The 19056-nt window shown below is 38.6% G+C and overlaps 1 protein-coding gene across 1 annotated transcript in view; it reads right to left on the bottom strand.

Annotated features, from left to right (window-relative positions):
* The window catches only part of LOC139712986 (uncharacterized), a 159595-nt gene that overhangs the window by 46929 nt on the left and 93610 nt on the right, over positions 1-19056 (bottom strand). The window contains exon 5 of the mRNA XM_071624766.1: positions 9379-9522. Within this exon, the coding sequence (XP_071480867.1) occupies positions 9379-9522 (144 nt within the window). The remainder of the gene's footprint in view (positions 1-9378; positions 9523-19056) is intronic.

Raw genomic sequence — 19056 nt, forward strand, 5'->3', positions numbered from 1 at the left:
GAAGATCAATGATATGATACATGTTGTGTCAACTGTATTGATTGCAATTCTGTTTCCATAAATAGTAGGCCCGGTTGAGGGGGGGGGGGGGGCTACGAGCCCTCCTTCCCTTTGACATTCCATGCCAAATTTCATGAAGGCATGATTATTTTGGGGGGTTATTGATTGTAATCAATAACATGAATATTTTCATGCTGGACGTGTTGCTGACAAATTTCATTGAAAAGGCAATGAAAAACAAAAAGTAAGAAACAAAGAAATACATGAGTAAATAGAAAAAAAAAATAAATACTTCAGAATTTTTTGATGGCACAGTTTTTTCTCTTTCATTTGCTATGGACACTAGAAAGAATATTTACACAAAAAACAAAAAATGTGCCTTTTTGGAACTTTATTTATGGCAAATGGTCTGATTTCATGCTCAAATTAGCATAATTTAGCCAAGGTACTTTTTTTTGTTGTTGTTGAAAATCAACATCACCGTTTTATAGATTATGTCACAGGCAATTTGTGTGTGGATTTTGTAATGATCGCAGGGTTGATGGCCGAGGTCTGGGGGGTTCCAGGGAGGCCCCCCTCTGGCTCTATCATCTACATAAATACCCCACCTAAAGCCTACTTAAAGTCAAGACCATGCTTCTCTGATCGAGTATGTTTAGGTATTTATACAATGTACTTGTAGAACATCACTGTGTTACATGACAGAGGATCCAAACTTGATTAACCATGCAGTATTGAAAATTTTTGTATTTTTGTCAATTTTTCGAAGCAATCACAATCCCTACTACATGTGTAATTGTTTTTGTATTATAATATAGATAATGGTGACTATACTTTGCAAGTCTTTTGTAGCTTATCATTGAACATGCAATAATTATATTCACTTGTAGTCGAAAATTAAACATGTTCAGGAAGGGTACTTGTAAATTTTTTCACTTTTGCACAAACTTCATGAATTTGGCATATTTTCAGGGAAATGTGTGATGTTAATATTTGAAGAGTTTGTTCGCAAAAACCGATATGTCCATTTTTAAAGATTTTGAAGTACGGTCTCTGTCATAAAGTACAAAATAATACCTTTTAAATTATATATTGGTCACTACATATAAAGGTACATTTTTGAAGTTATGATCAAAAGAAGCAAACATTTTCTTATTATTCTCTTTATTTTTCTTGACCTTTAATCGCAAATATCTCCATTTGGCACATATGGACTTAGCAGTTTTTGCAAAGAAACTCTCCATTTGTAGAGCTTTGGGAATGACAGCTAGAATAGCATATTTACAGGGACCTTGTGATGATTATGGTGACAGTTGTTCTTAAATGATAAAAATATGTATAATTATTATTGGCCACATAATTCATGGAAAACCAGATACTCAGCACATGAAGACTGTTTGTAATGGTGTACTGCTCTGCAGTTGAAGTTTAGATATTTCAAGAGGAATATTCCTTTTTTTCTTAAATTTCAGGTGATCCAGTGGACATCACACATTTATTATAGAGATTCAGCTCATTAAAAAAAAAAAAAAAAAAAAAAAATAACATGCGTAGCATTAGTACATTATCTTCTTATATCCCCCTCAATGCTACTTAAAGAAAGAATAAATTGATAAGAAAGAATGAAACAACAGCCATTTGGATTACTAGCTTATATTTATTCAGTTTCACGTATTGATCCAGCTCGGGTAAGAATTACTTTCAAAACTGGAACACAAAGTTGGCAATGCACTGGGCTACCAGTGGTGGATCGTTGGCTTCTAAATACATGCATTAATATTAACAAATATCTGTATTATGAACGTTGCTTGCTGTTTTTGTTTGTATTAGTTTGATATGGTATTCATTATTCCAAAAATGGCTCCAGACCACCTAGATTATTCCCAAATTCATCACTATATTGTCACTTTTCTTCCAGGGTTGAATAAGTAGTGCACTGAATGCTGTGATCAATGGTGATAGAGATGTGTGCTCATGTAGAGTGTAATTCCGTTTGGGATTGAAAAAAGATTGAAAAAGGATTGAAAAAAAGAGTGAAAAAGGAGTGAAAAACCTCCGGAGTTAAAGAAGAGTGAATACAATAGGAGTGAATTGAGAGTGAGAAAGGAGTGAAAAACGACTGACAAAAGAGTGAAATACCTCAGGAGTGAATTTAGAGTGAGAAAGGAGTGAACATCCCAGCAAAAACATTTCCGTCTTTTTTCACTCTCTTTTGGAGTGAAATTTCTGTTCACTCGAAATTCACTCCACTTCTAGTGATCCTTGACGTCACTACCAAGGGGAGTGAAAATCGAGTGAAAATTCACTCTTTCTTTTTTAGAGAGTACACACATGCACAAAAGGTTAATAAACTGGAAACAAAAACACTTTTTTTTTTTGGGGGGGGGGGGAATACACAACTGAACATCAAAAGTTTGAAACACTAAAGAGTACAAATACATGCAGTACATTAGCTTGAATGGAGGAAGTGGGGGAAAAATCATGCTACATTGGAAAGATAATGCAAACAAGTTTGACAAAGGAAAATCACAAAGAAAAAAGTCTTCTGTTTTCAGTCACTTTGTCAAGATTAAAATCTTATGTCATTTTTTAGGGGAAAATATTTTGTAACACCAGACATCAAGAATGGGAGCTTGTAAATCATGTGAAACCTTGGTGAAAGTCTTTCAGGGCAAATGCAATCCATGAAGTACGTCAGCAGAAATTGCACATATTCTTTTACATTACAGAAAAAACAACAACAAAAATCCATTCAGTCTGCTGGCATCTCATGAGGATATTTTTTTCATTTTATAGATTTTATGCAAGTTCTTGTGATACCATAAGTCTTGCTGCAGACATGGTATGACCAAATAAAAAAAAATGCTTTACTCTTGTCGCTGTCGTTGCAGAAGCAGAAATGCCTGGGGCCATGAGTATAAGAATTGCCTATTGCGGATAATGATTTTTCAATGCTTCTATCAGAGTACCGGCCGTGCTTGCAGGAATTTTCCATCAAATCGAAGGATAATACTGACCTAATACAGCTGATATGTTCTCAGAGTCTTACTGTTTGAATACAATACAGTGGATTTTACAGTTACAGTGTTTCAGGAGGATAAGTTTGAAAAATAATCCTCATGATAAGTACCTCTGTATCTTCTCTCGCTCCTTTGTGCTGAAAGTCGCAACGGGGAAAGAATGTGGAGTGAGGGAATTTCAGATTTCAGATCACATCCATCATTAGTGCACTTATCACATTGCCCACTGGTGAAACTTTTAGAGGAGTTGAGGATTAGGTGCTCAATTCTCAAGGAGCAGCTAGTATACTTCTCATGTCCATGTACCATCATTCCTCTGCTTTGTTACACAAGAGTTCATGTACTTCTGATCGTCTTTGGAGAGGGGTAAATGAACCAGGAGGCATTATGGCATCTGATGCTTACATCTGTCCTTATGTTTCTGAGAATGGCTCTCTCCTCTTGCTCTCTAGTCTTTCAATCTTACCATACACATCCCAACAATCATTAAAGGGACTGTACAATACTGGTTGAGGTGGGGATTCATGTTTCGAACATTCCTAAGTGAGATAATGAGAAACCTCTTATGAAATATGAAAGAGCATGTACTTTTAAGAAGGATTCAACATTTATTTGATGAAAATTGGTTTTCAAATGGCTGAGATATGCAAAAAAGTGATAACAACAAAAGGCAACAGGCCACGCCTTTTATTAGGATCTCTTTGTTTCACCTTGTTTTTGGATACCTCAGCCATTTCAAAACCAATTTTCATCAAACAAACTTTTGATACCCCTTAGAATTGCATGCTCTTTGACATCTCATAGTTTCTGAATATCTCACAAAATGTTAAAAGCTAATTCCTCACCTCAACCAAAACTGTACACACCCTTTAAATTCTTTGATTGCATCACTCATTTGGCAACCATTTTGAGCATTCTGCTATCAGCAGCTGGTCGATGGAAAGTGGCCTGTTGCCTTGATTCACCAGCTATCAATTATTTGGCTATGTTTTGCAGAGCCACTCTCTCATTCAGGTTCAGCTATTCTACCTTAAAGTGAAAATGATCCCTTCAATATTTAAGTTGACATCAGCAAACAGTATGTCACAAATGCTACCAAAATTTGGCACATATAAAAAAAAAAAATGACTGGATTTCAGAGTTTAATGTGCTTTTCTTAGATTGATGGCTGCAACCACGTACAATATGCAAATGAGATGACATCATAATTTCATCATTTCACAATTATCCCATTCTGACTATGAACGAAAAGCAAGAAGACAATCATGTACATGATTAAAAAGTTAGCAACCACAAACCCCTCCCCTTAAAATGCTCTCACTGATGAGTTGTCACCATTAAGGATGCCCTTCACTTACTTGACTCCATTTCAGACAAGTAAAACTTGTGAGGTAATGACAGAAAAACCCCATCTGCTTTGCTTTTGTGACAATCACTAATATCGACAGAGCTCTCCATAGAGTATGTTGCACACTACTGTAGTATCATACATAATCACATTTATTGCTAGTGATGCGTGTGTGTGTTTCTTTCGTTCCGTGGTTTAATCATCGAGTGTGACTCTTACTCTGAAATTCAGTCTTTAAGATTACGTGAAGTGTAGTGTGGACATGCATCAGAGAATATGAGTATGGGGTAAGATACAATCATTGATGCTCACTTACCATTGACCATTAGCCTCCGTGTGAATGCAACTGAATTCTTGGGAAACAGGTGAAATGTTGAAATTCCATATTTTTCTCACTCTAAATCAGAATATTCATTCAACTCCTAATACTCTAGTTTGCATGATTTTACTCCAATAATATTGAAGTCAACTTGGAAATCTAGTGGTTTTTTTTTTCACTTTAAGCTTGATAGCATCTCTCTTCCGATATTCACGCCCACTTTCTGCTGGCATTCTGTTCCATCCAGGGATGGGTAATTAAATCTAGTGGCCTTAGAATGAAAGTTCACCTGCCTTTAGAAATAATTCATGGACTGTTCCTAATCGAGGTTAAATGGGGTCACACCAATGAAAATGTGTGGTGGGTCTACCAGCTGGAGGTGTTGGAGGTATGCTGTAGTAGGGGTTGGATGAGGAAAAATTACCTCATGAGCAACAAATGAAATATCTTCTATACCAAGTCGCTAAAATATTCTTCAATACTACGTCAGGTCTTTCCATTGGTGAGACCATCAGTCTAGCAATCTGGAGGTCTTGGGTTCCAGTCCCCTTTGAATCCCATTTTCTTGGTTCATTTTTATTCACATGACATATTTCTGGTCAGTTTTCCTATTTCCCTATATGTTTGAATCAATATACATGTATTAGAAAACTACAAATAGCCCCATCAGCGAACATGTCATGTGCATCCAAAGCATATATATATGCTTACTCAACTGTAAACACAGTTTTCAATTTTCACGTATTTTGCGCTACTTTTGGCTAGCGTGATTTCTAAAACCCACGAAAACATCTTCACAGTTTTCTCTGCATATTTTGAATGGGTTGACAATTGCGCACTGCAAATTAAAAAAACCCCAAATATGTCTTTGAGTCGCTCAACACAAAAAAATTAATCATGCAAAAATATCAACGTTTACAGTATTGGTACTAGTCAACTCTAGCTGAGATTCTTCAGCTGTGTGTGTACAGTGTACATACATAGAGATCAGTGATAAAACTGTATACAATTTGTTACTGGGATTCTTGAATATATCTGAGCCAGGCAAGCCTCATCACTCTATGGCATCCCATGCTACTGTTGAGGACAAGTCCCAAGTATACTCGGGCAGGTGTCTATGGGAAATGCGTGTTGTAGCAAAAATCAGTCCATCCTCAACGGGATAAGGGTTTTTGATGGGATCCAAACTAGTTTTCCTGAGACAACATCTGACCTAGCAACAAGTGGTAAGGCTTATAAGTGAAGAAGTTCAGCCGCATGACATGCAATTATTACTCTAAAGCTTAGTGTGCTTATGTGGAAAATTGGTATGCTGGGATGCAGAACCCATCATCCTTAACAACATTGAGCAGGTAATGCTCCTGCAAATCTACCAATGCTACTACCAAAACTACTAATAGATACACATTCCAAAAAGTATCTCCAATTACTAGAGCTACTTGTATCGCCTTTTGTGTCATTGTAAAATGGCAAGTGTTATGATACTTTATAGATGGATGTCCTAGACTTTGAAAGCCATTTTGCTCTTAGTTTATGGCTTGTTTATCAGCCCATTGAAAGCCTTTGCCACAGATTCCGAGTTCCAGTTTATATTCAAACTTGTTCCCAGGGCAATATCATGATCTCCCATACACTGGATTAGTCTCCCCCATTTCTCAAAGTCACAGCCACTGTGGGATCAAAGCCATGCAACCATCCACACACTTCTCTCCATTGGTTCATATCCATCAAGAGCACCATTACCTACAGGCCATACCTGGACGTCGCTAGTTTCAATGGGCAATAAAGCCAAATGGCAATGGTCATCTATCATTCTACTGACCATCAGCAGCCGCACAGGTTCTACCTGTTTCTCCTGTCCAACACTCAACATATCGACTGTTTTAAATCACTGGTAAAAAAAAAAATTCATCAAATCAAATCGCAGCCATAATTTCAAACACGTTGGCTGTGCTGTTAAATTGGCTTTGATTAACACACTATTTCCATGACAATGAACATGAAGCAAAGCACTTTCCTCACAATGCAGTGCAATCACTCATAGCTTGGTAAAGCTGCATGATTGAGAAATATGGCCAACTGCACACAACTTACGTGCAGAAATAAGAAATGATCCAAATCATGAGAGAGAAATGAATTTACAAATGGACAGAGATTTCTGAATTGTTCATTAACTACTTTTAGGTTGAGGTACAGAGTTATCAAACTCAATCTTTCTCTATCTCTGTCTTTCTCTCTCTCTCCCTTTCTCTATCTTACTCTTTCTCTCTCTCTTAAAAGATTGTGTTTATATAGACCTTTCAGAGTCAATCTGTATGATTCATGTAAATCTCATGTGGACGTGCACTATGAAGTAGTGCCGAACAAAATTTTGCACTTTCCCACTCCCAAAGAAAAACATTGATCAAACTGCCCTCAACAAGGGAATCCTCCTCTGTTGTGGGTGGTGGAGGGGGGGGGGGGAGGGTGGGAGGAATAATACCTTATAGACAACAGTGTGACCTTGTCCTCTATTCCTCATCCCCCCAGATCTCACAAAAATAAACAAGCAATGCCGCCTCTTGCCAAGGAGAAAAAAATATCTAACAGCAAAACAGCCTGGAAATCACGTTTGCTCATCCATTGGCGATGATGCAAAGATTTTTGCGACATCGTGCTAGACAGCAGGAGATGATCGCCATAATCGGCTCGATGCTGCCGGGGATTAGGTTTCGCGTCCCTGCGAGTCTTCAAAAGCCCTCTGAAGTGACGTCTCTGAGATTCCATCTGACATTGGGGTGTTTGGCTAGCTGGCTTCTAATGTGTGGTTGTAATCAAGTGACGGGGCTCACATGGACAGAGAGGACACAGGCCCAGGGAGGTTCCCACAATGAAGCCAAGACTTCCCAACCACATCTCTCTGTACTTTATCATGTCTTTGATATCTTTAGTAAAAATCACCTCAATCTTTAGGGAAGTCAGTACAAGGCATTAAAGGCATAATTTACCACTTGCAGATAAACAAAAACCCAGCATTAATGCTTCAAAATAGTTCTAAAATGTGAGTTAGGAATAGAAACAGCCAATGCAAAAATTTGAACCAGTATGATCGATGTTAGTATTGTTAAATATACAAAATGTGAACAATTTGATAAAAAGGTTTCCAGATTAAACTGTCTATAGTTATGGTTTAATCAGAAGAATAGCACTATCTCCTTATATTTCAGGCTTTATTGCAAAAGTTTTATATGGTAAGATGTGTTGTGATACAACTGACCTACACATATATGCATCAAAAGTGATATCTTGAACGTTTTTTTAAATCACTGCTCCTAAAGGTAGTCAGGACCTTTAACGAGAATGATAACAATAAGACTGCTGCTAATGATGACAATAATGATGATAATAACTATATCATCAGTCATCATTAATGAAAATAATTTGATAAGAAAAGCAAATCAAGAAAACAAGGCACAAACAATTAAAGGGATGAGTTTTAGGAAAACTTATCAGACAATAACAAAGACATGCTTATCTGAATCAATCGCAACATCTTCATACATTATGTATGAAGAAAACTAAAAAGACACCATCCAAGGGGAGTGGAAAATAAACTTGCATACCATCAGTGTTACTGTTTCAGCTCTAATATTTTGGTGCACTACACCTATTTCTCTTGCATCGAGAAAAATCTCCTTGTCCTGACTGAACGTAATATATGTTTTGAAGGCAAGAGAAACGCTATTTGTTTCAAGGCACACTACGAAAAGTGAATATTTTTCAACACAATACTGACAGACACCAATTCAGGCTGTTCAGGCCACTGCAGATTCTCCAGTAAATCAGTCTAAATTTTACTGACATTCAAACAATTGTTTTGTTTCCCATTATCCAACATTACTGATAGAATCAATCAACTGTTGCCTTTGACATACTAATAATGATGATTCTACTGTACTGGCTTGAAAGGTTAATTCAAACATGACTTTCACGATTTCAAATAAGTTCTGACACTGAGATCTGAAATGCTGATATTCCCATCGGCTTCCTGTGAAGTACAGCATCTATGATTCAATACATTCACATCTTGCTTAGAGAGCAGACATTATCTATTTGAAGAGGATTGTCTATACACAGGGTGGAGTAAATATTCATGACAGATCTCCAATGTCTAGCGATCGATACAAGGTACACAACCCTGTGGAATACTGAAAAATAAAAGCCCTGGTTAACGACCTCATGTTCCTTTAGAGCTATGTTTGCAATACTTGTGTCAGCACCCCCCCCCCCCCTTTAAATCAACATCATCTCAAGTACAGATATGTAGAAACAAATGAACCACCTACACACATACACACACACACACACACACACAGACTCGCAAAAGTCAATGCATCTATTTTGTCAAAATCATTTCCTACTCAGTCACATTTGAATTAGAGCACTAAAATCACAAAATATCTGTTTTGCTTTGTTTTGTTTTGTTTTGTTTTGTTTTGTTTTGTTTTGTTTTGTTTTGTTTTGTTTTGTTTTGTTTTGGGTTTTTTTTGGGGGGGAATGTTTGTTCTACCAGTAGCTGACTCATTTTGGCTAATTGGTGCCCTTTATAACTGAGTAGACAGTGAACACAATTCTCTCTACAATAGGATGAAAGAAAAACAGGCAACACCACACACAAAGTAGTTTACAAATGGCAACATTGCATCACTTACCACAAGCATACAGCACTTGGAGGTACTTGAAGGTGCCCTCCGGACAGGGGTCACCGAAGATCTTGGTCCCCGCCTTGACGATGCACTGTCTCCTACCATGGCAACGCTGCATCACCTGGTGTAAGGCACCCTCTGATTGGCAATCTGTCGGGATCATTGAGGAATGAACGATGCCATTTAACTTGATTTGATTGATTCCTAAACCCAATATAAAATACAGGCCTCCATAAAACTTGATTTGATTTGATTTGATTTGATTGTTCCACATCTCAAACATAAACATCATGATACAATAGATAGAACATAAGACAAGACATAACGTCACGATTACAAGACAAGACAAGACATTTACTCCATACTTGGAGATAAAAGCAATCGATGAGAAATAAGTAAAAAACAAATTACATCAATGTACGGTGTAATTGATATGATACCAAAACGTTGTATGAGTGTAACAAATATGATATTTAACTGAAATCCAGTGATGTCATCAAGAAACTGAACCATTGTTTTTGGCAACTAGTTTTGCTGTTGAAGCTTATCAGCGCTAGTGATCCTTCAAATCCCTTTAAAGCCTGCCAGGTAAAACATTTGGCAAAGACAAATTCACAAACTTCGGCATGACTCCAGTAATCATTGCAAGCCGAAATTGGTGCTACATGACAACTTCATCAATCTTGACACGAACAAACTCATTACGTGAACAGAGACATTACAAACTCCTCATGATCTCCAAATTACTCAATGACATGGTAATGGTGGCTGAATGGGCAAATTACTTCGGAGCTAAAATGGGAAACACACACACATCGGTCCTGGTAGGAGTTAATCCTCCATCCCTGTGTGGAGGATAAGAAAAGCAGCCGGAGCCAGTTAGGACCAATGATGATACGTTCCGGATTGCATCAACCCCTATCACTTGTTCCATCTCATTAGTGTCAGATGTCATCTTAACTAACAGCTCTCATCTCTTTCTCTATACCCCGCTCCTTCTCTCTCCTCCAACTCTTTCTCCTTTCCTTCCCTCTCTTCCTCCATCTTCTCCTTCTTCTTCTTTTACCCCTACTCTGCATCTAACTTCTCTTTTCCTATCTTCTCTTACCCAATCTTTTTCTTCCTATCTCTTCACACCATTATCTGACAAAGAATATGAAGTGTTCCAGCCTTTTACTTAAACCAGACACGATCCTAATAATGAATAAATGCCTCAAATTCTTCCATTTCCCAAGGCTAAATACAGACATGAATAGTAATGGGAATTGTCAATTGATTTTCAACCCTCTAATCACATATTTGTAGAGTAGCCCATTCCCTCTCTTTTGCATATTCTTTGCAACAAAAAAAAAACAAAAAAAACCTAACCCTCTCTAGAGTGACAAAATGATGCTTTTTATGAGAGGGGAGGGGCAATGAAATAGTGTCAGTATAATGGTTGCATTTTTGGATCACGTGCGTTGTAATCGGGAGGAAATTTGGATTGAATAACAATGAGACATTATTTTGTTGTCAAATTTGATGGAAACCAAATACGGTTAATCTGGACTTTTATTTGGTGTTATGTATAATAAAACTGAAATTGAATTGAATTGAATTGAATTTAACTGAATTGAATTGAATTGAATTGAATTGAATTGAATTGAATTGAATTGAATAACATTGAATTGAATTGAGGCAGAGTCACTCTACATACTTGGGCATCTATTGATTGGGCAAAGGATAACATTCACTACAAGAAATAACCCACACTCTGGAAACGAGTCTAGAAGGGCAGATACAGTTATCATGTATCGGCCGCAGGGCTTTACACTGCCTCGCCTATACCCTGATATCTTCATCTCACCACCTGTCCACCACAGGCACAAAAATCCTTTCAGCTAAGTGTGAAAGTGGATGCAGAGGCTACCGCAAAAACCGCAAAATCCACCTTAGGGGCAGGTAGGATAGACTAGACATATCAGAAAGAGGAGGAAGACAGAAAGTTTCTCTTGCCTGATCATTCCCATTCCCCTCCCCCTAACCCATAAAAAGATTTTACAAGATTCTTTATAAGAAAGTACCGTACATGTACTTTCTGTATTTTCTGTAAATATTTCCATTAAAGAAAAAAAAGTATCTTCATCCAACTTTTGTTATAATGACTAATGAAATAAGAACATTATGATTGAGATGCCTTTCTGACTTGAGTTTCCACTGAGGAGGATCGCTCAAATTCACATGGTGTATTCAAGTGTACGAAGTTCCTTCGATACCTCCGACGGAAGACCCCCAGAGTAACCTTCTTCACTTTTGCAAGTGAAATGAAGGGCTTAGGCATGCAGGCTCCACTGTAAACAGCTGCTTCAGAAGAACTTTCCCAATCACATCAATGGAGCAACTACAGCCATAGTCTAACAAGGTGTCTCTCAGGCTGCACGCGAGTTAACAAGCAGGCAGGAAATATTTTCGTCCATGTTGGCGCCTTCCAACAATGGCCCTTTATAACAACTTTTCCAAGAAACCTACCCCTCCCCCCCCCCCCCACACACACATACAACAGCATCATTTGTAAACACCATAAATCATGACGCAAAATACAAACAATACCATAACAGTCACAAGAGTTACCCCTTCCTAACCCTACCCCCCTTCATCAACCGAAGTTGGTCACGAGGAAAAAAAAAAAGGGGGGGGGGGGGTCAGCTTTGCTCTGGAAAAGTATTCATTCCTCCACACCTTTGAGTTTCCCTCCATCTCCCCAAGGAACAATTATACCAGGCAGTCACCATTGACTGCTCCTTGTGATTCTACCAAGGAGGTGGAAGATACACATTGTGCCTCTTCTACCTCCCAGTTCTATTACAGTCAAGCCCTGGGTAGCACTGGAAGTAAGCTCCTCAAATAACCAAGAAGGGGGAAGCACTGCTTCATTCTAAAGAGATGCCCTCTTCTTCCGGCACACAAAACCGGAGGATCACTGTCAGACTGGTGGAGGAATCTGTGAACTTGACATCCCCTTCATCAACCAAGCTTTCATTACTGAATCAGCAGAAAGAAACAAGTGCATGCCAATCAAAGTCTATCACATGTTTGCATGGTTTATAATGTGGACAATTACCATCATTGTTACACAGGAGAGATTCAATGATCATTTGGAGACAAATTTCTCCTGACCCTAAATATTGATGGCAAATACTCAAACTTTTATAACTTTGAACATCAAACTGAGGCAAAAATATCACTACTTGGCTGATTCCATCCAAGCAACGGTATCAAGGGTTCAAATAATCAATATGGTCTTGGTCTTGTATAGCACGGTCTAGACTTGGTATAGCACTGTAATGGTAAAATCTTGAAGTGGTAAGGTCTCAAAGTGGCACAGTATTGATGAAATAGTATTGAAAGATAAGAATATTGAAATAGTATGCATAGGCTTATACAATATTGAAATGACACGCTGATTAGATGGTACAATACAGCTTGTTTAGTAGGATGCCTTCAAAGGCTTATTTCATGATAATTCTATTTTGCCAAAGAGACATAACAATATTGCAATTATAGGAGCTAGGTGGCAGGGGGAACCAAATAAGTTGTGATTTGTGACAAGTCATCAGGAAGGAACACGAAGAACCTCCCTCTCACCACCTTAGGCCTCTCAAAGTCGGGGGAAATATCGATGGCGAGTCAGCTGTAATCAAGTTCTGGGATCAAGGAAGAGATGTAAGTCAAGACTACTGCTCGTGGCGCTGTAAGTCACGTGTTGTCTCAAAATATTGATCGGCGGAGACGGGGATCGATAATCTCTCACACGCCGCTCCTTCACAGATTATGCATGTTGCTCGATTTGCCGATTCGCATCTTCATTATACCCTTCAGAAACGCCAGCGTCATCCTCACGCCTTCTATTTCATTTCTCCTACGATGCATCTCCTTCGACCTGTGCACCCTACCATGCCCCTCGCGGAAGCTGTCTATCATCCCAGCCCGCCTGTCTGTCTGTCTGTCTGTCTGTTTGTCTATTGACAAGTCTGTTTTGATGGCGACATCATCTTGTTTTAATCTATTCCTTTGAGCTATATAGATGCCCAACAGAAAAGAAGAGGGGAGGTATATACCTCTATGCATTTTGCAAGCATAATGACCGCCCATAACTGCCCCTCCATTCCTAAACCCTCCTATGTTTTCTCTCCCATATCTTTCATTCATCAACTCTCCATCCACATTGCCTTTATCATGGAGTGATCAACAAGTAATCTACCAGTAGCTGCAATCTTTTCTTTTCTGTGCTAACAGATCTTTAAAGCTATACATATGAATGTCAAGTTAATGCCCTATTGCATATCAACCAAAAATTTTGAAGTCTCTCTGGACCCCTAATGTCTAATAACATTCAAATACACTGATAAAATCCTCAAATTTCATAGCCCGCACAATAAGCTTGAGTATGAGATACAGTAAAGAAAGAAGAACAGATTAGAGTGAATTGGTTAGAGTCTGGCCAACATGCAAAATGAAAAGGTTTACCCTTGGACTTTCACAGAGCAAATTCACCTGCATCTTACAGTGACAGCTCACATGTGTTTGCGATCAAACATGATCGATGGGACAAACTTATTCAATCGCTTTCTAGAAACCACAACCGAAAATAATGCCCAGAGGAAAAGAGCCAGAAGTGAAGAGTACAGGAAGGGAAAGACTCTCAGGAGAGACTCTCTCTTGAGTACGATAAAACAAACTTGGCTGATCCATGGAGGAGGAAATTGGCAAAAAACAAAAACAGAATAACTGATGAATTGACTGGTAGGTTCTCACGCCACTACAAAAATCAAAGTCACTATCTCAACCACTTTTCACTTATCCTGACAACCATAAATGATGTATGCAAAGCACAAGATGTTTTCTTCTTCACTTTTGCACCACACAAAACATTGAAGCTTAGGCCCTTTAGACCTTATTTTTCAATGAGGAAGAAAAGATTTGGAATTCAAGTTTACCTAGGTTTTTATATTTTCTTTTTTGGGGGGGAGGGGGGAGGGGAACACTAACCATTCAACCATCTTTCCCCCTAAGGAATGGGTCCCTTCAAAGTAGGGTTATCATCCATTTTAGTGAAGACAAAGTACAAGGTAGTAGAAGTTTATGGACCACCATGATGCCCACAACTCCCAAACAGGGCAAAAGCCATCACAGTCCATGGCTGATTTTGGTCGAACATTAAATGTTAGTGGCAAATATTGCAACTTCCTACGAATATCATTAAAGATGTGTATTACACAGTGACAGACTGCTATTCACATGCACAGAAACTTAACTGACATAGGCACTAAAAAGGACCCGTGCTTAAAATCAAACAGAACACAAGGACTGTTTCCTTTTCTTACCAGCTGTCCAAAATTTAGTTTGTTCATGTTTTTCACACTGTCATGATGGATGCTGCCAACATTCATGCATCAAAATAAGAGATCTTCCACGAGCAATCAGGGAGATGTTTGTCTGTTGCATGCATGTCAATAGACTGGGTCTAGGGCAAGTACCCTCTGGGCAATTACACCCTTCCCCTAGCCCTAATCCTAATCCTGCACCTATAATCCTAATCAGGGGAGGATCCAGGAATTCTGTAAAGGGGAGGCGCAACTAATATTTCTGGTGCCACTTCAGGGTTTTATTTCATTTTTTTCTTTTTATTTCTTTTGTTTTAAACGAAAAATAAAGGGAGGCGTGCACCGGTTGCGCCCCCCTCTGGATCCGCCACTGCTAATCCTGAACCTATAATCCTAACCCTAACCCTAACCCTAATCTTTACTCTAACCTTTTAATATCACTAACAAGTATTTAGCAGGGGGGTGGGGGGGGGGATTGCCCTCTGGGGGTAATTGCCAGGATACGCAATAGACTGACATACTTCCCAAATCAGGGAAATTTTCTATATTTTTTGGTCAAGTCAAGAAGAGAACAAATTTTCAGGATATGCCTCCTGCACAATGGGGGAGACTAGATGGGAGCACTGCTATTGTGACTGATTTGAATGTTGCCAAAACTGAAAATACACAGATCACAAGTTTCCATTGTTTATATATGCATATACCGTACCAAGGTCTGGGTGCATTCGTTGGAGTAGGATTCAATACCATCTCTTGTCACAAACTTCCATTTGCCATGGTCATGCAAGCATGAAGGACTTTCTCTCCCAGGCTAGCACACACAAATGTACAAACACCCACGAGGGATTTGAGAAAATGTGGACATTCCTTAGGATTACACTTCTTCCTCTCCATTTCTCTTCTTTCTTTTACTTCAATTTCCTTTTTTTCTTTCCTTCCTTCCATTTTCAGCCAGTTGTCGATCTTGAAGGTAGTAGAGGTAGTAGAAAATATTAGCTAGCCCTAGAGAGGACTTCTAACATTTCAGAGGCAGGTAAATAGAACCGGCTCAGCTGCTGACCTTTCGTGACCTCTGCTTGACCTACGACATGACCCTTGGTCGCTAAACTAAACACTCCCACCCCCTCACTCCAAGTACCGTGCCAGTGATTCTTCAAAAGGTGGTGGGGACCGACAAGTTCCCTTCAAAGTTGTCCATTTACCTAAGACCATCTGTTTATAGCAAAATGTGGCATTCACATATTGAATATATCATAGTTTCAATGACAACTTTCTACTACTTCCAATATTTTCATTTGAGAAAGTGGTAGAATCCATGCTGCCCGTACGAGCAGCGCTAGCTTGAATGTTAATGAAATCTCTCAAAAGTGGTAGTCTACCATCAAATGCAGTAGGTTTGGCAAGTTTGTATGAAAATCCTATGTGTATCATGATATTGGCCCAAATTCCAGCTTAAAAATATGATTATTTTTCAATCAAATACTTTATCATCTATGTCAGTGTGTGTTCACCAAAATATGAAGAGTTTGTTTGCAAAAACCGCTAAGTCCATATTTGCCAAAAGGAGATATTTGCGATTAAAAGTCAAGAAAAATAAAGAGAATAATAAGAAAATGTTTGCTTCTTTTGACCATAACTTTGAAAATGTACCTTTATATGTAGTGACCAATATATCATTTAAAAGGTATTATTTTGTACTTTATGACAGAGACTGTACGTCAAAATCTTCAAAAATGGACTTATCAGTTTTTGCGAACAAACTCTTCATATTCATCTACATGATAATTCGGAACAGGCTCCATTACATGTTTCCTATCCCATCATGCACCACTACAATAATTAGAGAGCACATGTTCTACAGCACTGTCTGGCATGTACTAATTACCACAGTTAATCAGTGTAAGTTTCTGAGTTCACCCATAGAATTTATACATAGCACACCTGGATCCTACAATCAACAAGTTCAAAATGTCTCGCTTTTTGGCTCTCAGGCTGTGGAATATTTTCCCTGGCGCAAGTTAACACAATCAACCAAAGAAAGCATTTATACAATTCGAGATATTGGACCATTAATGCCATGAACACATGATGGATGCTGCTCATAAGTGTCACAGGTTGATCCCAATCAGCATTCCACTGGCATGACTGAACTATTTAAGCACCTATTGGTTTCCCAGAACATCAACTTCTCAACTTCTACTCACTAAAGTGAGCGGTAAATGTCACACTATTTTGCGTGGGTAAAGACCAAAGTGCATTTACAGTGATTGAATTACACACTAGGGTGATACCGGATTGAAATGGATCAGGTAAATAAACATATTTTCACACAGCAGCCCACCCAATTACTGTAAAAGAGGAAATTTTCACACATTTTTCACGACCAGAAACTAGCGCGAAAAGAAAAGCATGTGAATATTTTTGCTTGTTTTATGTACCACTACATAATGTCTTGATTCTGCAGAATTAAAAACACGCACAATTGATCGTACTCGGCGGAGTGCAAAAAAGTACTTGCGCAAAAATACTGTAAAACGAGGAATGTTCGCTTGCATTTTAATTTCGCGAATTTTGCGAGAGCCAAGCTTCGCTAAATTGAAATGCACGCGAAAGTTCTTGTCTACACTATATACATTGGATGCCAGGGGCAGTTCGCGAAAATTTCATGCCGCAAAAAAAGGCCGTCGGCTCCAATTCGCGAAAAACGCATGCCGCGAATATATCATGTTTTACAGTATCCACTTTTACAGTAATACCCACATGCTCACAGACACATTCTAAAGACTGCAGCAGAAGGTTGAGGGATTTCCTGACAGGCAGCTACACGTATATGGGTAGTTCAGTTGTGAAAGGGTTAACCCGTTGAGGATGTGCTGATATTGCTATAACAAGCATTTCTCATAGACACCTGCCCAAGTATACTCGGACCGGTCTTCAACGGGTTAAAGGTGTGTACAGTTCTGGTTGAGGTGAGGATTTAGCTTTGAAAGTTTTGCGAGATATTCAGAAACCACTCTATGAGATGTCAAAGAGCATGCAATTCTTAGGGGTATCAAAAGTTTATTTGATAAAAATCGGTTTTGAAATGACCGAGATATCCAAAATCAAGATGAAACAAAGAGATCCTAATTAAAGGTGTAGCCTGTCGCCTTTTATTATTGTCACTTTTTTGGATATCTCAGCCTTTTGAAAACCAATTTTCATCAAATAAGTGTTGAATCCTACTTAAAATTACATGCTCTTTCATATTTCATAAGAGGTTTCTCATTATCTCACTTAGGAATGTTCAAAACATGAATCCCCACCTCAACTAGTACTGTACAGTCCCTTTAAGATGGTGTGAGGAGTCAGAGATGTTGCATTAGCAACTGACAAAGAGCAGATGCTCACTGAAGCATGAGTTTCATCTCCAAGACACTACCATTCGGCAAATACCAAATCTATCCTGCTATTCCCTCGTGAACAATTAGGTCTACGGCAAAGTTAGAAATTTTCGCATGCACTTCTGCAAATTTTGTAAGGAGCAAGTTCGGGGAAGTACAATGCACACAAAAGTTAATGTCTACCCAATGCATTGAATGTCAGCGGCAACTTGTGAAAGTTTTATGGGGCGAAAAATGCTATCGGCTCCAACTCGGGAAAGTTTCATGTTGCAAATAATTCTGGTTTTAGAGTAGGTTATTGGAATAAAGATAAAAGATCCATTCTGAGATCAAGATTATGAACAAGTGTTCCAGTTTAGTCCATGGTCCTCTTTGAATGTAAAAGCCAGATATTCCATTAGTAACTCACCACAGAACCAGATGGGACTGCGCATAGTCCACATTTATATTTATGGTCCACATTTATATCATATGATATATCTATCATTCACAACCTTCACTACATGAACCAGAACAGTACAGGGCTTGTTAATTGTATGCAATTACCCACACTTCTGTTACTCGCAGACCTATCAACAGAGATAGTTTATGGCTAGGCAACGAAATGAAAAAAAGCATTCCAAGCTGGACTATGGACCACGTTGTGACTTTAACCAAAAAACATTCAACTAATACAAATATAGAGCCGGATTTTGAGTGTAATCTTCCATGACGCATGGGCTCTCCCTCGTGGCACCCTAAGGCCATTGGTGGATCTATCCCTTTGAACACCTCGAGGGCTTCTATCTCTATCATCAATGATGAATTCCAATATGTCCATAGAAAAATACTCATGTTTCCCGAGGACATGAAATAAAAATACATTTTCTCATTCTCCATTGAGCTCATCTGGCAAAAATGTATTATGTGTGATGCTAGCGTTGGGTAACACCGCATAT

Source organism: Diadema antillarum, unplaced genomic scaffold, assembly GCF_040938485.1.
Source record: "Diadema antillarum isolate AM-2024a unplaced genomic scaffold, OU_Dant_1.0 seq00001888_RagTag, whole genome shotgun sequence".
Classification (NCBI taxonomy): domain Eukaryota; kingdom Metazoa; phylum Echinodermata; class Echinoidea; order Diadematoida; family Diadematidae; genus Diadema; species Diadema antillarum.